The following is a 20,265-nucleotide window of genomic DNA, read 5'->3' as shown; positions in this document are numbered from 1 at the left end:
CTCTGATGGCTGCAACCCCCCTTAAATTTGTTCATCCACAGTTTGAGAACCCCTGCAATATAAAATTGTTAAGAATGTATTACAGTAACTAATAGATAAATTGTACAAACATCATTTTCACCTATCACTTTTCTACCATAAACAGCCAGCATTTTCTATTCTACACCACACATGTACCTTGGAACCAATACTTCAATCCATCTGAAATGGAGTATAACCAGTCTATCAGCTGTGCAAACATGTAGTACTTGAGCCTTTGGGATTTTTAAAAGGAGCTTGAGATTTTTTAAAATGTGGTCTTACACTTGAATCTCAAGCTACTGGATTTCACTGACTCCTATTTCTAATGCAGCTTCATAACCCAACTGTTACATTCATAATGAAAGCAAAATCTAGCCTATCCTCAGTAGTTTATGTTGAATTAATACCAGAGAGACAAGATTCAAACCTCCACAGCAGTCAATCCAACTGGGAGATCTTGAATGTGATCTCAATTTAAATGTGACATTCCCATCTAGTTTGATGTGACAGGTACATCCAATGATTGCTAACTCCCAGTGCTGAACAGATCATGCATTAAGCAGCAAGATTACTTTCTAGTCCCATGACATAGAGCTTAATCTGGGAAGTTTATTTTAAGAGAAGTAAATCAATTAAGACTAGCACAAATTGTAGTGCAGTATCAACCAAAACTAGACCTGGACCAAATGAGTAATCCAAAATATTGTTGGTTTCTCTATGATAGCAAGCCAGAACAAACATTCATATTCCACGTCCAACATTTCCTTAATGTTTGAGCCATATTGTGAAATGCACCATTGAAATAGGCATTGGATGTGGTCACTGCTGTAGTAATATGAACTGGGATGTGGAATGACTTTGTCAAATGTGATATATAAGCTATGTAGATCTAGATCCATCTGGCTCTGAACAGTGGTTCCAGCTGTTCCTCCAAGAAGGGGCAGGAGAAAAAATATAGGTATTAAAGCCCTGAATACTGAATGTAGGTCCCAACCACTCTGTATATATCCAGTCAAGGAAAGTCCCCTCAAAGGCATGAGAAGGCTTAAGGAAAAATGGAATTAGATCTGTTAGACATTGCTTTACTTCCATATCCATTAGAATGATTTAATACTAGCCCTCTGAGCAGTAATCTTCTCTTATTATTTTTTTTTAAGACGTGGATGAGACCTAAGCTATTTGTGTACCATCTTTGAAAGGACTGAAGAAATTTAAATCATATGATCCTTCTTTTTCTGGGATGTTGGATTTAACCCACTGTTGAATTCCTCCTTACCCTGTCTAATGTCCCTCCCAAACCTTACATTTTACAATACTAGCAGAATGCTTTGCTGGAGGCAGTTAAACCAAGGCTAGGTAGCCATCTTTTGGGGATACTGTAAGAGTGGATTCCTACATTGGACAGAACGTTGGACTAGACTAAGGCTATTCAAACCTTTCACTGTATGATTAAACTGAAACTATGCCTATAACCTTGAACTTTGCAAATGACAGTATTTAAATATAATAACAAGAAAAAATAAATATAAAATAATTGAATCTTAAAAGCTTTCTCTTTCATAAAATTAGTTTATTTTTTTACCTTCAATATCCTGGTTGTCTACAAAAGGTGATGGTCCCCATATTCTAACAGTGCCATCGTCAGAGGCGCTGGCCATCATGGATGGAATTTGTGGGTTCCAGCTCACGCAGTTGACTGTACGTGTATGCCCCGTCAGTTCCGCAATTGGCAGCTCACTACGTTTGTGCCAAATATATACTTTATGATCTAAGATAGATAGGTTTGAAAAAACATGAGAACCATCCTAAAATTTAAAATATGTTCTATAATCAATATGACAACGATCCATATATGGAGAGTGTTTCCATGTTAAAAATTCCATGCATACCCCAGAACTGAGATCTGCTGAATGGTTCATCCAACAGTTTCAAGAAGGCCTTTAAAATTCCATATTTAAACTAACAGCATGTACTGATTTTTTTTCCAAAATGGAGATATTTGTACAGAATTAAGTATATAGGCAGAGTTTATATTATCTAATTAGGAGTCTGTCTGAGTGTTAATTTCTTCTCATAATACATTTATGTGCAAGACTGAAATCAAGCTCTAGATTCTCATTTTTGAATTTGACAATTTTAATGAGAGGTATGGGGACCTCCCAAGAGAACTCTCTGCCTTTTGAATAAAGGACTCCTGTGCTTGGATAATGCAATAAAATTCTTTTAAACATGATTCTTTATTTATGACTTTAAGCGAGCCATCTTACACTGAATTAACTGTGAGATATACCTATTCAGGAACTTACTGCTACATGAAAAAGACAGCAGAGAAAACAGGCAATGCCAGCCCACATGCAGAGTAAGAGGAAGTTATATTCAGATAGTTCTTGCTTGTCTTTAAATATCATGCCCAATATAAAAACAATTTCTCTAAATATATTTTAAGCCAATAAGCAACCTATTTCACTGGTTGAAGGAAGTTCACAACACAATCAAGTTGCAATTTACAGCTATAACTGTGTTGGTGCATTCTATAATATTCACGTAAAAAGTCTACATAACTGAACAATATGAATGGAAAATTCTGTGCCACTGTTAATCCTGTCACATCAAATGATCATAGCACAAGGCTGGTGCAATCTTAAATGTGCAATCATCTTCATTGTTAAAAAAAAAACACGTATCACAGTAATTGCCATTAATTAGATTTTTTGCTAAGGACTAAAATAAGTTTGTGGCTTTATTTAAATATCTGATGAAACAGAAGCACCATAAGAAAAACTTTAAGATGTACAAAAGTGTTAAAAACATATTCTTTGACAATAAATTCAGACAATGATAAAGGATCCAAAATATTTTAGTCTCTTCCCAAACATTACAAATCTTTCTACTTACATGCCACATTATCTGACAGAAGTACTTACTAGCTAAATCAGCTCATATAAGATTTTTAAAAATCAGTGCCATGACATCTAAATTACATTAAACACTCCTGTTTATATTTTTATGTTTAATCTCCCAGTTTTAAACTATGACACATTATCTGCATAGCTTCAAAGTTCAGTATTCATCTTAAGGCAACAACACTCAGCACTTACTCCCATGAGAGTTTTTATGGTACTTTATGCTTATTTACAGAATCAGATGTGAACTTTACTCCCAGGGCAGACCATTTGATGTTTGGGGCTGGTAGGTGAAATGCCTACCTAGCTGAAAACATACCTTTACATTTAAGAGGTTATGACATTTAAATCTGTTACTTTTTTTGTACATAGAGACTTTCACAGCAGCCATATTTGCAACAATTCAGTGCAAAGAGGCAACAGCCTCAGGCAGTCCGAATCTAAATAAGGTGCCATCAGCTTCAACTACAGCTGGGTAGTTTTTAGACACTGAAAATGAAAAAAATAAAAAGCTGTTCTAAGTTGACCTGGATAAGTTAATCGGCACATTCATGTCAAACAAACAGTAGGCTGTAGCTAGGTGACTTGCCCATGCTGTCCTAAGTGGTGTATGAATTAATTTATACACCAAAAGTCAATAGAGCTGACAGATATTTCTGGGCCAGAGACTGTTTGGAAGGGGAAGGGAGTTAAAAATGCATGCATATAAGGACTGACAAATATTTACAATGGCAAATTATTAATATAAGGTCCAATAAAGGTGCTGTTCTCAGTTGAGCATTTCACCAGTTAAAGACAAATAATGCTTCAAGATACTATATTGAGTCAACCTATGACTGCACTCCTGTTCAGACCAAAACCACATCTTCCTGAAGTTTTTGGGGCACAGGAGTATTGTTGCCCACTCTGTATTAGCTACACTTCTACTACCAATACAGAGCAAGAACCTGAGAGTGAATCAGCACCCTTAATGCCAAGAAGTTCTGAGGAACAAGCTACTCACACAATTGACAAGAGAACCTGCTAAAAGACAACCGTGTTTGTTTTAAGTTGCTCACAACGGAAGATACTGAATATAATAGATCTGCTGCAGTATAGGAGACACTTCTCTTACCATAATTGATTATAACTGAGGTGACAGATGGATTTACATACCCACACCTACCTTTAGAAAACATATCTATAGCAAATAAATGCTAGTACCTCAGAGAACTACTTGAGCAACAATACTCAGTACTGTACAACTCATATCAAAATTACAGACATCACTATCAGAAAAGGTATAAAATATTCTACTTGTGCATTCCATTGTTCTCTGAAGTACAAACTTTTTTCCAATGAATATTTAATTACCACCATTTGTGAAAACATAAAGCACACCCACTATGCTTATTAAAAGACAGAAAGTGAGAAAACTATAATATTCACTTACTCGGAAAGTTTGTGCTTGAACTTGAGAGAGAGAGAGAGAGAGAGAAAGGGAGAAGGAGAGGGAGAGGGAGAGGGAGAGGGAGAGGGAGAGGGAGAGAGAGGGAAAGGGAAAGAGAAAGGGAAAGGGAGAGAGAAATTGATATTTCTTAAAAAATATTACCTTCACTGCCACTAGCGATGAAGTCTTCATTATGGCCTCCAAAACATGAATGAATTGTGTAAAACCCTTGTGTAACACCTTGGTACTTTCTCACTAAAACTCTGTCTTGCAAATCCCATAAATGAACTCCCTGAGGACAAAGAGCATGATGGAAATAGTGTACCGTAAGATAAGTTTCCTCTCCATTCTTTGGCTTCACTGTTTAATAAAATACTTAATCTGAATAAGATGCAACATATCAATTTAAAACTGGAAAAAAAGGCCTATTTTTTTTGTCCACAAGAAAAATCACATGAGCACAGGTCTTTTGTTCAGCAGGACTTTTCTATTTATTTCTCCCCAAAGCAGAACCCTGTATTTCCTGAAAGCTTCTATCAAGGAACCTTCAGGAAAAAGAAGGAAGCAGTATGGGGGCTGCAATGTGAAGAAGTCACCAGAAAGAAGTGAGCAGATGCTGTTTCCCACACATGCAAGTTGCCATAACATTTTCTCCAATTCACCCCACCCACTATCTCATGCGTCATATCTTAGGCTTCTAGTAGATTCTTTTGGTGGTGGGAAGGTGCAGTAGAATATAGGAAGCTATCTTAGACTGTCAATTCATCACACCAATTGACAATAGCCTTTCCAAGTTTCAGTAAGATTCCCCTGTTGCTCCATGAAATGCCAGAGACTGCACAAGGGACCCTTCACAAGCAAAATATATGCTCTACGACTCTGGTCTTTTCCAAAATTGTAGAGGGGACAAAAGGCATTGCACAAATTGCTTTTTACTTGATAATGTTTGGATATAAATTTTCCACAGTCCTCTTCCATTTGCCAACCATTATATCTATTCAAATGTTTAGAGCCTATCCTATAGGAAGCATTTTGGGTTAAGCAAGTTTCATTTCCTTATGCAGTTCATTATTTTTTTAAAAAATGGATTTAACTATTTAATTGGACTGGAAAAATCAAAAGACATTTGAATGTGATCACCTTGATGTTTTAAGAGAGCTGCTAAAACCTGATTTTTTAAGAAAGCCCTAGGAGGGCAACTAGTATAAGCTGGAACCTCCACCCAGAGCTGTAGCTGGATGTTTTGTTCTCACCATTTTATGATACTATTTTTATATTTTAACGCTAACCACAGGAAGCAAATGTAAGTTGCTCAGAGTCCTGTTGGATTAGAATGGTATATAAGCCCTAATAAATAAAAGACAGGTAAATAGATAGTTGAAGGCATACATTCATGAATAGCCTTAAGCATGTTGTAATAGGAGCAACTTTATATGCTGTGAATATCTTCAGGTAGGCCAATTTAATACTTTTGTATGAACTGAATCTTCTAAATATAAAGAGTTGTAATCAATCAACCTTGATCTATGTACAGTGGTACCTCGGGTTACGAACGCCTCTGTTAACGAACTTTTCGGGTTACAACCAGCTCCGGCCGCAAAAATTTACCTCGGTTTGCGAACTCCACCTCGGGGTACGAACAGGCTACGTGGCCATTTTCCCTCCCGTGACACAGTCCGCGGCCATTTTTCTGCCCCTGACACGTGGTCCGCGGCCATTTTCCCCCCGACACGTGGTCCGCGACCATTTTTCCACTCCTGACACATGGTCCGCAGCCATTTTTCCGCCCGACACGTGGTCCGTGGCCATTTTCCGCCCCTGACACGTGGTCCGTGGCCATTTTTCCGCCCCTGACACGCGGTCCGCGGCCATTTTTCCGCCCGACACATGGTCCGCGGCCATTTTCCGCCCCTGACACGTGGTCGTAGGGAGGGGGACTCTCCCTCTAAGCAATAGCTGCCTCCCTGTCCTCCACGCCAGAACGGATTAACGGTAATTACATTGAACCTTATGGGGAAATTTCCTTCGGGTTGCAACCAATTCAGGGTGCGACCAGAGTCACGGAATGAATTAAGTTCGTAAACCGAGGTTCCACTCTATTTGAACTACTATCTCATTCTGCTCCAAAACTGAGTTTTACCTATTCTAACATTCCCCTTTCACTCCTGAAGCAATAATATACTATGGCAATAGTATGCAGCATTAGTAGCGGTTTTTCTTTTCCAGAATTATGGCTCTTAAAATTTAGAGCAGGTTGGGCAATCTTTGTGGGGGTCAGGGAACTACAATTCAGTTTCATAACCTCGCACATATCTGCAGGGGCTTCTGGTTATTTTTTAAAAAAAGATGTTTTCCTTTATTTGGGTTGGGTGTGTGTGAATGGAAACTGAAAAGCATTACAAGGCAATCACTCCCATTTCCATTCTTAAAATTTCCTACAGTGGCATGAAATGGTACTACTAAAGTTCAGCGACAAAATGACCAAATGTTGACAACACAATTAATTAATTAATTAATTAATTAATTTCCCAGGCTTTATATGCCATTTCAATTCAAAGCAGCATACACTATATCTATATCTATCTATATCTCAACAGATGTAAATATAACAAAACTATAACAATGTAATGTAACAATATATAAAAATCATATCATATAAAAATATAACAACAGAGTAACAATAAATATAAATCAATCTTATCATACAAAGGGAAATGATCCAAAATAACTAATTTAGGGAGTTAAAGATGAAAATGGTAGTGATTTGCCTTCTCTCATTCCCACCCTTAATTTTCTTTTTAACTGCACTGCTACAAATTGATCAGTCTGAAACTGAACTTTGGTGTGGCAGTCACCAGATATTGAGTGACTCCAAATACATTGCTCTGAAATAGAAGGAAAGAATCAATGTAAGTCCACACATAGTATCCACAGTGATACAATGAAGAAAGAGCTCTTTCTTAAACTCTCCCCCAGAAAGGAACACTGCCAACATGCCCCATTGTGTTAGCCACTATGGGAACAAAGTGAAGAAAGTCTGGCCTCTTTCTCTCTCTAACAAGAAAGAACCACAGCCAGAGTTCAAATGACAAGCCAGGAGGTGGGGCATATTTGTCACAAGCAAGTTACTTTTTTTTTTTTTGGCAAAACTCTTAATATTTCTCAAAAGAATATACCTATACTTAAAACAGCAACAATGTCCACTTACCTGAGTTGCTACATTTAACAAAGCTAGCCGGCCATTTTTTGAAATAGTAAAAGACATAATTGGATGGTCTTCTTGTACTCTGAAAATATAAACAACTGTATTAGAATCATGATTTAAAATTATCATTCGTACAAAAATGTAAATATAGTTTCAACATCCTTTATTACTGGGGTCTTACAATGCCCCCAATTATGACTACACCATAGTTCTTGCTTTAGGATTTATTATTTATTTATTTATTCCTCACATTTATATTCCTCATATTTATATAGAACTGTTTTCAGAAAGCCCAACTTAGAATTAACACATGATCCAGAAGTCACCTGGAACATTATTATCATCCAGCTCAGTTTAAATGTTCAGCCAACCATATGACAGGATTAATTTATCTACTGCAACAGGAAAAGAATGTAGTTACATGTTTCTGTCTGTAAGGTCCTCAAAGTTATATCCCCGAATTCGCTGGTGTGTGTCTGATGCCAACACAGTCTTCCCATCACTCAAGCACCACAGGCACTGCACTCTCACTCCTTCCCAGGAGTCTAGGAGATTACCATCTAAATCCTAGACAGGAAATGGATAAAGCAAAATACTTTTAAAAAGCTACCAACAGCATGAAAAATAGTTTACCTCCATCAGTAAATGAGGCTGTATTGTAAAAACAGATTTTGTGGGTACCATCCAATGTTAAAAAAGCAGACCTTGTTCTGTGGAACCTTCATTCTTCTCTACTTGTCTCCCAAATAGAGTCCTGATGGTTCTCAACCTCTACACCTCAGTGGGAGGGGGAAAGTGTTGAACTAACACATGCTGTTTTGTTTTGGATGGATATTGGGGGGGGGTGCAGCTTTTAAAATACCTGTGCAAACAGGTAACAAAGTGCTTTCAGACTACTTAGAAAATGTAGAAAGGAATGCAGGTTATATGTGGTTTATTTTACATTTCATGGCTTTTTTGGACCTACCAATTTTGCTATATGCACGTGAATATTTACTAGCTAAAGCTGGTAATTACTATAATGACCAGAATAATCCTTATTATGCATACTGATTATATGCTGAAATAAGATGTAGCCCATGAAAATGTATGTCACATTGAATCTATTAATTGCTTGACATTACAGAATACTTTTTGTATGAAAAGCAATATACACAATTTCATATATATTTCAGGTACTAAATTCCACAGACACTAACATTGCTTTTGCCGAACCTTTGTAACTAGCCATCTCTAAACAACTTTTCATTGGAAAATATATATTTATGGCTATCCAACCGAAGAACATATCAGCAGTGACAGTCTCGACATCAGGTACTGATGTATTTTTGCATTGTAAAAGAACTGTTTCTTTTTACCATTATTGCCTAAATCCCTTAAAAGTTTCTACCTTTTTCTTTATAAAAAATAGCAATGAAAATAGGTGATAAGCCTTTTCTAGGTTTAACAAATCTGTTTTAAAATGAACCCCCAACCCAAGGAACTCATGGAAAGCCCCCCCAAAACAGAGTGAAAATTCTACCCCCACCCACTCTAGTGGCTTCAACATGCACACCCCGGGTGGTTCTTTGAAGACAAATAAATAAAAATAACAATGTAGTCACTAGCTGCAGAAAGGTTGCCCATTCCAACTTACACACTGGTAAAATTGCCCGCGCTGCCCTCCTGTCACAAAACGTTTTCCATCTGGATTCCAGGCCACACTGGTTAAGCTATCCTCATGTGATTGACTCATCTTTGTCCTTAGCTCCCCCGTCTGTAGATGAAGTTATATAGTTAAGGTTCTTTGAAATTGTAATGCACATGGACATCAGTGGAGCTGAAACACTTAAGAACCATATTTCTAGTTAATGTTTACTTAAATTTGCGATAAAATCCAAAAGTGCTTTCTGGTGTCTATTAAAATAGCTATTGGGTACTTAGCATGAATCAGACTTCCTCAGTGCCTTTGGGAAATTTTAATTTCAGTACATCTGGAAGGTGGCAGGGAAGGCTGATTATACATGTATACATACATACATACATTCAAAAGTACGTCAGCAAAATAATAAGCCATCTTCGAAAGGTTTTCAGAAAATGAAATTGGAATTAATTTCTGAGAGTTCCCAAGCAAGAAGGCTACTGCCGAAAAATTACTGTTTCCAATGGACAGAATAAACTTAGAGCAGCTCTCTTCTAAAGATCAATTTGTGAGGGGGCTCACTTCTAAAGATCAATTTTGTGAAGCAAAAACATGCATTTAGTTAACTAGGCTATATAAGCCTTTAATTATCAAATCAGAACCCCAGAATTATACTAATTAACAAATAAAGAGCTAGCATAATCTACAGTGGGGCAAAAAAGTATTTAGTCAGCCACCAATTGTGCAAGTTCTCCCACTTAAAAAGATGAGAGAGGCCTGTAATTTTCATCATAGGTATACCTCAACTATGAGAGACAAAATGGGGGAAATCCAGAAAATCACATTGTCTGATTTTTAAAGAATTTATTTGCAAATCATGGTGGAAAATAAGTATTTGGTCACCTACAAATAAGCAAGATGTCTGGCTCTCACAGACCTGTAACTACTTCTTTAAGAGGCTCCTCTGTCCTCCACTTGTTACCTGTAGTAATGGCACCTGTTTGACCTTGTTATCAGTATAAAAGACCCCTGTCCACAACCTCAAACATTCACACTCCAAACTCCACTATGGCCAAGACCAAAGAGCTGTCAAAGGACACCAGAAACAAAATTGTAGACCTGCACCAGGCTGGGAAGACTGAATCTGCAATAGGCAAGCAGGTTGGTGTGAAGACATCAACTGTGGGAGCAATAATTAGACAATGGAAGACATACAAGACCACTGATAATCTCCCTCGATCTGGGGCTCCACGCAAGATCTCACCCCGTGGGGTCAAAATGATCACAAGAGTGGTGAGCAAAAATCTCAGAACCACACGGGGGGACCTAGTGAATGACCTGCAGAGAGCTGGGACCAAAGTAACAAAGGCTACCATCAGTAACACACTATGCTGCCAGGGACTCAAATCCTGCAGTGCCAGATGTGTCCCCCTGCTTAAGCCAGTACATGTCTGGGCCCGTCTGAAGTTTGCTAGAGAGCATTTGGATGATCCAGAAGAGGATTGGGAGAATGTCATATGGTCAGATGAAACCAAAGTAGAACGTTTTGGTCTAAATTCAACTCGTCGTGTTTGAGAATGCTGAGTTGCATCCAAAGAACACCATACCTACTGTGAAGCATGGGGGTGGAAACATCGTGCTTTGGGGCTGTTTTTCTGCAAAGGGACCAGGACGACTGATCCGTGTAAAGGAAAGAATGAATGGGGCCATGTATCGTGAGATTTGGAGTGAACACCTCCTTCCATCAGCAAGGGCATTGAAGATGAAACGTGGCTGGGTCTTTCAGCATGACAATGATCCCAAACACACCACCTGGGCAACGAAGGAGGGGCTTCGTAAGAAGCATTTCAAGGTCCTGGCGTGGCCTAGCCAGTCTCCAGATCTCAACCCCATGGAAAACCTTTGGAGGGAGTTGAAAGTCCGTGTTGCCCAGCGACAGCCCCAAGACATCACTGCTCTAGAGGAGATCTGCATGGAGGAATGGGCCAAAATACCAGCAACAGTGTGTGAAAACCTTGTGAAGACTTACAGAAAACGTTTGACCTCTGTCATTGCCAACAAAGGATATATAACTAAGTATTGAGATGAACTTTTGATATTGACCAAATACTTATTTTCCACCATGATTTGCAAATAAATTCTTTAAAAATCAGACAATGTGATTTTCTGGATTTTTTCCCCCATTTTGTCTCTCATAGTTCAGGTATACCTATGATGAAAATTACAGGCCTCTCTCATCTTTTTAAGTGGGAGAACTTCCACAATTGGTGGCTGACTAAATACTTTTTTGCCCCACTGTACCACCGATGTGATAGACTTATTTCAGCTCACTCCCAAAATTATTTGAGCAGCTCCCAATTTAATTATTTTAAAGTTCTAAACAAAAATAGTCCTATAAAGAACATGTTACCAAGTTATTATAGTAACTTTGTAATAACTAACTGAAAGTTATTATAGTACATAGCCCAGATCATTCTTGCTTTAAGCTCATCTTTAATCAAGAGAACCAGTTTAAAACTGGCACAAAGCTGTTTTGGCTATGGCTGATATATGTGAGTCTACCATTATTCCAGCAATTGATGTTCTAGAGAAATGTAATTCTCATCTAGAACAAAGGAGACATCACTTCCAAATCTTCCCACCATTAATAGCTTACCCAGTCTGAATTGATCTTTCTCAACCTGTCTCTCACTTTGAACTGCAATACAAACATTAGATGTGCCCAGCATGCTACAATTAACTCACATATCTATGAATAAAATACTACTTCTTCTAAAGTGATGTTTTCCAATAAGGGTTTCCCCAACAGTAGAGCATGTGCAAAGTTTGGGCCAATGCTTCTGCATGTTGGATGACAGACAGTAGCTACTACTTACTCTCATGGCCTTAAAGTGAAAAACAAGAAAACAAAGGGCTTGTTCCAAGTTCCTATTGCTTCCTATAGACAAAACACTAAAAACATTTTGAATGTTGTTCCATTGCACAAAGAACACTCATCCTCTTTTGAGTTTTATCAAAATGCATGTAACTTAGAATTTTTCAGAATTTCCAAATGGGGCTATCTTACATCTGTAATAGTCAGGGATTCTCTCCAAAAATATCAAATAACTTGAGTATGGTCCATCTATATATATTATTTAATATGCCATATTAACACTTCCACATTTGTAATTCTTACTTGTACATTCCAGAGCCAAAGCTCAGAGCAGTCATCTGGGCCACAAGCAACAAGGTAGTTGTCATCAGGGCTCCAAGCAATATATGAGACTCCATATGCATGGCCTTCCAAAGTCTTGAGCAGTTTTAGCTGATGTGTATCCTTTAAAAACAGAAAATATTAAAACTCCAGTAATTTAACTAGTTGGTAAGCCTTTTATATAGCTTAAGTAGCTCATTTAAAAGAATAATTTATTCCCACAATCCCAGAAACCATTTAGCAAAGGAACATATCAGGAACTAGAATTCAGAAACTTGTTTTTAATTTTCACTTATTTAACAGCAAATAGTAGACATACACCCATTTTTTTCCTACCTAGAATAATAGAAGTCTGGAAAAGCTACACCAGGGGAAAACCAAAAAGCAGGTAAGCAGGAAGTCTGTTAAAAAATGTCAATGACTTTTCTTGAAACTAACTCATGCAAAGCAAGATACTCTCAAATAGATTAAAATAGTACTGTGCTGGAAAAGAAGCACTAAGAAAAATAAGGCAACAAATACAAGCGACATAACACTCTCTGACATAACAAAAAGGGAGAATTCTATTTATTTGTCTAATCAGCAGAATTACAACAGGAGAAATAATAGTTTTAAAAACACTTTTTTAATAAACTGTATCAGAGAGAGATGATTTTCGGCTTACTCTGGGGTCCCACATCAACTTAACAGTATTAGAGCTGTATCAATCATGTAGTGGCCAACCTTACTACTTAAATACAATGAACCTTCAAAATTACATATAAATGTTACTCAGCAATAGTTTCTTCCCCTAGAAAATTAGCTTCAGTGCAAATGCCAAGTCTCAAATATATTTCTCCATGGTGGTATTGAAGTACACTTAAAAATGCTGCTCTCAATGACTAAGGATTTTACTATATATGAATCAGAATTTGAGATATTAGCATCTAGAGTGCCCATGTGCTATCATCGATGTTGAAAAGAATTTTCCAAAACTATGCTTCAGTGATACATAAAATATAAAATCACACATAAACAGAAAACTCATGGACTATATGCATACAGTGGTGCTTAAAGGTTTGTGAACCCTTTTGAATTTTCACTATTTCTACATAAATACAGGTAGTCCTTGCTTACGAACGATTCATTCAGTGACTGTTCAAAGTTACGATGGTGCCAAAAAAAATAACTTTACAGCCAATTTACAACCAGCAGCGTCCCTCAGTCACATGATCACCATTACAGTCAGTATGTGTTGTCCTGTGTCTAACCTATGGTTTTTAATTTTTCCCCCCTTGCAGAGCAGACAAATTGGAGAGGGAGGGATTGCAAGAGAATAAGCTGTTTGTTCTTCTACAAATTGAAAGCAATGTGATTGCGCTGGCAGTGGGAAAGGGTCAGGCAAAGGAGAGATTGCCTATAGAAACTGCTTGCTTTTCCCTGGGTTGGGAGCCGTGGGCACACTACACAAACAGCTTACAGTACTCTCTTGAAATCATTTCCTCTCTAATCTCTCCCTTGCCTGACCCTTCCCCTCCCCAGCAGAGCAGAGAGATTGGAGAGGGATTCAAGAGAGCAAGCTGTTTGCTCTTCTACACATCAAAAGCAATGCAATTGTGCTTTTTTTTCTCCCTTTTTTTCTTTTCTACACTCTCCCCCCATTTTTTGTGTTTTTCTGTTTATATTTTTTGTAGTTTGTATTGACTTTTATTCTTTTCATTTATAATTCTTAATAAAATTATTTGGAAAAAAAAGTAAGCAAGCACTCAAGCACTTCAAAGGACAGGGGAGTGGTTAGGAGGCAAACAAAAGCCAAAGGTGTGAAACTGGCTAGTTTTGTCTCTTTCCAGCTGGAAAGCAGTCATGAACATGTGATTTAGTGACCACTTTGCTTAGCAACACACTTGCCAGTCCCAATTAGGGTTGTTAAGCAAGGACCACCTATATGATCTAAAATGTGACCTGCTCTCCATACAAGCCCTAAAACCAGATAAAGAGAACTCAATTAAACAAATAAGTCAAAAACATTATACTTGTTCATTGATTTATTGAGGAAAATGATCCATAAAAAGTATGTGAACCTCTAGGATTATTAATTCATTGAAGGGGAAATTAGGTGTTTCAATCAATGGGATGATAATCAGGTATAAGTGTAGGAGGGTCTGCCTTATTTAAAGAACAGAATTCTGGGTATTCACTATTAAAGTCTGATCTTCATAACACAGATATGTGGAAGTGTGTCATGGCTCAAAAGAGATTTTTGAGGACCTCTGAAAAACAGTTATTGATGCTCACCAGGCTGGAAAAGGTTACAAAGCTATTTCCAAAAGTTTGGACTTCACTAGTCCACTGTCAGGCAGACTGTGTACAAATGGAAGCAATTCAACATCAATGTTACCCTCCCCAGGAGTGGTCGACCAACCAAGATTGCACCAAGAGCAAGGAATACAAATACTCCAGGAGGTTTCAAAGAACACCAGAGTAACGTCTAAGGAACTAAAGGCCTCTCATGCATCAGTGAATGTCAGTGGTCAGGAGATCACCATTAGGAGAACACTGAACAACAGTGGTAGACATAGCAGGGTTGCAAGGAGAAAGCCACTACTCTCCAAAAACAACATTGCTACCTGTCTACAGTTTGCAAAAGACCACATGGATAAGCCAGGAAACCACTGGAAGAATGTTCTGTGGAGGGATAAGGTCAAAATAAAACCTTTTGGTTTGAATGAAAAGCATTATTTTTGCCGAAAGGCAAACACCACATTTCCGCATGAGAACCTTATCCCATCTGTGAAATATGGTGGTGGCAGTATCATGATTTGGGCCTGCTTCACTGCCTCTGCACCAGGATAGTGCATCATTCACAGAACTATGAATTCTGAATTGTACCAGCAAATTCTACAAGAAAATGTCAGGGTAGCTATCCGTGAAGTGAAGCTCAAGAGAAAGTAAGCCATGCAGCAAGACAACAACCCAAAACACACAAGTTGTACAACCAAAGGATGGTTAAAGCAGAGGAAAGTTAAAGTTTTGGAATGGCCAAGTCAAAGTCCTGACCTTAATCCTATAAAAATGTTGTGGAAGGACCTGAAGTAGGTATTTATGCGAGGAAGCCCATCAACATCCCCGAACTGAAGCTGTTCTGTAAGGAGGAATGGGCTAAAATTCCCCCAAGCCGATGTGCAGCACTGATCAACAGTTATCAGAAACGTTTAGTTGCAGTTATAAGTGGGGCACACTAATTACTGAAAGCAAAGTTTCCCTTACTTTTGCATACACACAAATATGTCTCTTTGGATCATTTTCCTTAATAAATAAATGAACAAGTATGTTTTTGACTCATTTGTTTAATTGGGTTCTCTTTATCTAATTTTAAGACTTGTACCTCAAGCATTTTTGTTTAATTTTAAAATGTTAAATTTCTTCATGTATAAACTATTCATGGAACATATTTAATGTAGCTATAATGAAGGAACATACACACAAAAAATTAAAATGAATAAACACAGTTTTGGAATAGTGAAAAAGACCTAGAGGAAAACAAGGCAAATAGAAGACCCATCAATCTAATGCAAGTCTAAGAAATACTTTTTTTAGGACATTTTCAATTGCTAGGCATGTGCAGATGTTAATTTGTTGTATATTCTAAATACTTTACTCAACCACAATATTTACAAGCCAGAATTACGGTTAATAAAAAGACGTGAATTATATTGTTTCTGGGCATATTTTATTTTTTAGTGCCAGAAATGAACTTGAAATATTTGAGCGTTGCTGGCTACTCCAAATGTCTTTATTTCAATAATTTAGTGGGAATGAGATTATTGGTACTGTTAAATAATTGGAAAGCCACTGTACACTATCTAGTGAAAAATGGAGGAGGGCTATTTTTCTCCTGTTTATGTTTGTTGGCTTCTGAAACTGGCCACTGAATCATGAAGAATGCTGGCCTCATGTTCTTGTTCTTACACAAGAAACTGAGACAGAATACAGTGGTACCTCGGGTTACGAACGCCTCTGTTAATGAACTTTTCGGGTTACGACCAGCTCCGGCCGCAAAAATTTACCTCGGTTTGCGAACTCCGCCTCAGGGTACGAACAGGATACGTGGCCATTTTCCCTCCCATGACATGGTCCGCGGCCATTTTTCCGCCCCTGACACGTGGTCCGCAGCCATTTTCCGCCCCTGACATGCGGTCGTAGGGAGGGGAACTCTCCCTCCAAGCAATAGCCGCCTCCCCGTCCTCCATGCCAGAACAGATTAACGGTAATTACATTGAACCTTATGGGGAAATTTCCTTCGGGTTGCGACCAATTCGGGGTGCGACCAGAGTCACGGAACGAATTAAGTTCGTAACCCGAGGTTCCACTGTATTGCTCAAAAAATATTCAGATTGCAGCTACTTTGCATACCTTTTGTTGGGCTATACTTCCCATAAAAACAGAAACAAAAAATTAAACAAGACAGAAAAAGCTTAAGGCAAAAATGCATGCAAACAGAACCATACCAAGGTATTTAAGAAATCACGTAATAACTAGAAATTAAACTGAGGAGAAAAGCATCTAATTTTATGGAAAACATTTTGCAACACAGAATTACACTTACAGGGTCAACCTGCCATATAATAACAGTGGTATCCTTGGATCCTGTTGCTAGTTTAGTGCCATCATTGGAGAATTTACAGAACCATACTTCATTACAGTGTTCTGTAAGTATCTGCTGTGTATAACATGGAAAATGTTTCCTAAAAAGCAAACAAATAGTTACGTAGTAAAAGTATGATCAATTCTATGTGAGCTAATATACAGTGGAAACCAAGAGTTTGTAAACCCTTTAGAACAATCTGTCATCTTGCAGAACTGTGACCTGCAAGCTGATCTGAGTTTCGTCTAAGTCCTGTTAATAAGAGATTCTAATTTAATAAACAATATGTAAGACAGTATACTGTATCATGTTTCCAGTGAACATACTGAGCCAACTTCACCATCTTTGTTGAGAAAAGTATGCAATGCTTCAGATTTGGTGGCATTTCCTTTAGCAGCAATGACTTCAGCCCAATGTTTCTTATACCCGCTGATCAATCCTGCACATCATTTTGGAAGTACACCTGCCCCATCCTCATTTACATTTTTAGGCTGTCCTGCATAAACTGCTCACTTCAGGTAATGCCACAATACTTCTAGTGAGTATGTGTGTGTGTTTAATGCAGAAGGCAGTTCAAAATCACACCTGATCATCATCTCACTGATTAGAGCATTTTGTTGTATGCCACCCAGAGTCTCATCATTTGAGTTGGGTGGCCTTATAAATCCAATCAATCAATCAATCAATCAATCAATCAATCAATCCTAATCTGACTCCACTGACCCACTTAAAAGAGCTGATTTTACTAGGGTTTTACATGTTTTTCCCATGATAGTGAATATTAGCTCAATATGTTCAATGAAGATATGAGACAGTACGTTGTTTTATCTGATATTTGTTTAATTAACATCTGTTTGTTGGATTTAGATGAAGCTTTGATTACACTCTAGGCCAAATGCTACAGGATTGCAGACAGCTCTAAAGGATTCACAAACATTCTCTCACCACTATAAATATCTGTATCAGCATCAGACAAACTACTATAGCATGCACAAAAAGGAAAAACACATCATAAATACTTCTTATCAAATTTCCTGTTTTCCTGTCTCCTATCTTATTTTTTTTCCTACTTGCCATATATCTCTTTGTGAATATGAGGACTGCCAAATGTGATCAGGATCCAAAGGGGCATGAAACTTCAGTTGTTTCAAAGACAACCTCCTATGATGCAAGACAAATTACTTTTAAAATATAACTGACTTTCAAAATCAGTTGGTGAAATTGCATATGGGTCTGTTATTTATAACAAGGCTTCCTACCCTCACCTAAGGCCATGAGTTCTTCTGAAATGAGCTCTCTGAATCAGTGCCCTGAAAATTCGAAGACAAATATGGCCTCAGTTTTGATCAGTAGGGTTGTCCAATGCATTTGAAAGAACACTTTGCAAGGCATGTTTGGCCTAAGTAAAGCATTCCTCCTTGAAGCACCGAGTCAGCTGCATCCTCCAGAAAGGCTGAAGCAACAGCTTTGGGGGCTTTCTCAGATTGTCTGTGCATGTGTCAATGCTGTTGCTGAGACTGCAAAACAAAGCAATTGTGCATGCAGATTGATCAGAGAAAGGCCTCAAAGCAGCTATGTTAAACCTTTTAGAGGACTACAGCTGCCCTTGATGTGTTGGTGCTTTATCTACACTTTGCAGAGTGGTCTTTCAAATGTCTTGCATATCTCTATTGATCAGACTCAAGCCTCGCTACAATACTAGCCTCACAGGATTTATTTTTATGATTTTTCAGATTTTAGAGAAAGAATTCTGAAATATATTTTAAAAATTAAGAATTTCTGAAATAAAGCCTTGTCCTGCAAGCTTCATTTCTAACTTACCACTTTAAAGTCTGATAGAGGAATCTATTCTTGCAATCCTGCATACAGCAAGGCTGCCTGGATCTTCCTGAGTTCAATAGGATTTAACATAATGCATATTAAATGTGTGAAGAACTGCCATTCATGTTACCATCCTCTTTTTTAAAAAAAAACTGAAATCTTTTTCTGCAGTCTTACTCATACTCTTAGATGGAAGTAAGCCCCACTGAGTGGAACTTACTTCTAAGTTAATATTACAGGAAAGCACTATTACCTCTAAGTGAAAATCACCACTTTCTGCAAACAGCAGAACTATCAGACATTCTTAACTATTTCAGGATAAATGTGGTTAACAAAAATGTTATGCTCAGTGAATCAGGATATAAAGCCTATATAATTCTTCATCTTGATTATTATTGTTTTTCCAAGCTGATCGCTAGTACATCTATAAAAATGTAACAGTTTTAAATAAGTAAACTGGCTAAGAAAAATGTTTTCCCTCCACTTTCTACATACTCAAACAAAAATATACATTTTTTAATTTTAAATTGTTAAAGATAAATTAAAATACTAAAAATTGATTAATGTTTTATTTTCTTGTTAGTCACTCTGAATACTTACTTGTGTAAAAGGTAGAGAATAAATCAACCATCACAAGTAATTATTAATTTTAATTGTTTAAAATTAATTTTGCTGCATTAAAGGATATTGCCATTGCCCTTAAAATTAAAAGATTTTCTTACCTATTGCAAACATGGTCTATGAGTAGTGATACAGATTCTAGATTATTATCAAGTTTAGTATTGTGATAGAGGCACCGGTCCCGCTGTAGCTCTACAGCCTGACGTAGAAGATTCTGCAGACGCCTTGGGGGGAGCATCACTGATGGGGGTAGGTAAGCTTAAATAAATGAAAAGGCAATTTCAGTGCAACCAATTCATTAAAAAAAAAAAAACAAATTTGTGAAATATGTATTTATATTTCAAATTTAGATACCGCCCATCTCATAAAAAGTGACTCTCTGCATATATATTCTCCACCTATGTGTCTAATTTTAGTTAAGCCAAAGCTACTAGATAACAAATGAAATTTTATCATCCTGTAAGTAGGGTTCTGTTCATATAATGCCATTTTCTTCTTCACTTTACCCTTCAGTCTCTTAACACATCCCAATCTGCCCAAGAATCTCCCAACTCTCCAAAACAGATTTGGGGACTGTAAAAGTGGGAATATCTCAGAGAGGTAGAATTACGCATTTCTCCATTCTGCTGGAAGAAGCAATCCATTAATGGGGGAGGCATTAATTTGATAGCATAACACCTAGTAAGTTCTTGTCTGTCTTTATGAGTACTGAAATCAAAACTGCCTAACAATCATGAATTTATACTTTCAGATCAAAATTTGTATGTTCAGAATGAAATATGCTGGAAATCTAGACAGGGAGATATGTGTCCTTTCGAAACTAA

The 20,265-nt window shown here is 37.5% G+C and overlaps 1 protein-coding gene across 3 annotated transcripts in view; it reads right to left on the bottom strand.

The window, feature by feature from the left end:
* Positions 1-20,265, bottom strand: part of WDR26 (WD repeat domain 26) — a 48,877-nt gene that overhangs the window by 7,572 nt on the left and 21,040 nt on the right. For 2 of the 3 annotated variants that reach the window (XM_088146195.1, XM_088146188.1), the window contains exons 6-13: positions 19,543-19,699; positions 16,961-17,099; positions 12,358-12,498; positions 9,195-9,314; positions 7,980-8,125; positions 7,562-7,640; positions 4,516-4,645; positions 1,604-1,789 (exon numbers count right to left, since the gene is read on the bottom strand). In XM_088146195.1, the coding sequence (XP_088002321.1) occupies positions 1,604-1,789; positions 4,516-4,645; positions 7,562-7,640; positions 7,980-8,125; positions 9,195-9,314; positions 12,358-12,498; positions 16,961-17,099; positions 19,543-19,699 (1,098 nt within the window). Of the gene's footprint in view, positions 1-1,603; positions 1,790-3,243; positions 3,414-4,515; positions 4,646-7,561; positions 7,641-7,979; positions 8,126-9,194; positions 9,315-12,357; positions 12,499-16,960; positions 17,100-19,542; positions 19,700-20,265 lie in introns of those variants that run through there. The other variant, XR_015797140.1, reaches the window with a different exon arrangement.

This window comes from Python bivittatus, unplaced genomic scaffold (assembly GCF_059951505.1).
Source record: "Python bivittatus isolate LINGU-HERP-01145 unplaced genomic scaffold, Pbiv_v1 ctg000020_np1212, whole genome shotgun sequence".
In the NCBI taxonomy this organism is placed as follows: Eukaryota; Metazoa; Chordata; class Lepidosauria; order Squamata; family Pythonidae; genus Python; species Python bivittatus.
The sequence above is the reverse complement of the archived record's forward strand: the minus strand, read 5'-3'. Positions and strand labels throughout refer to the sequence as shown.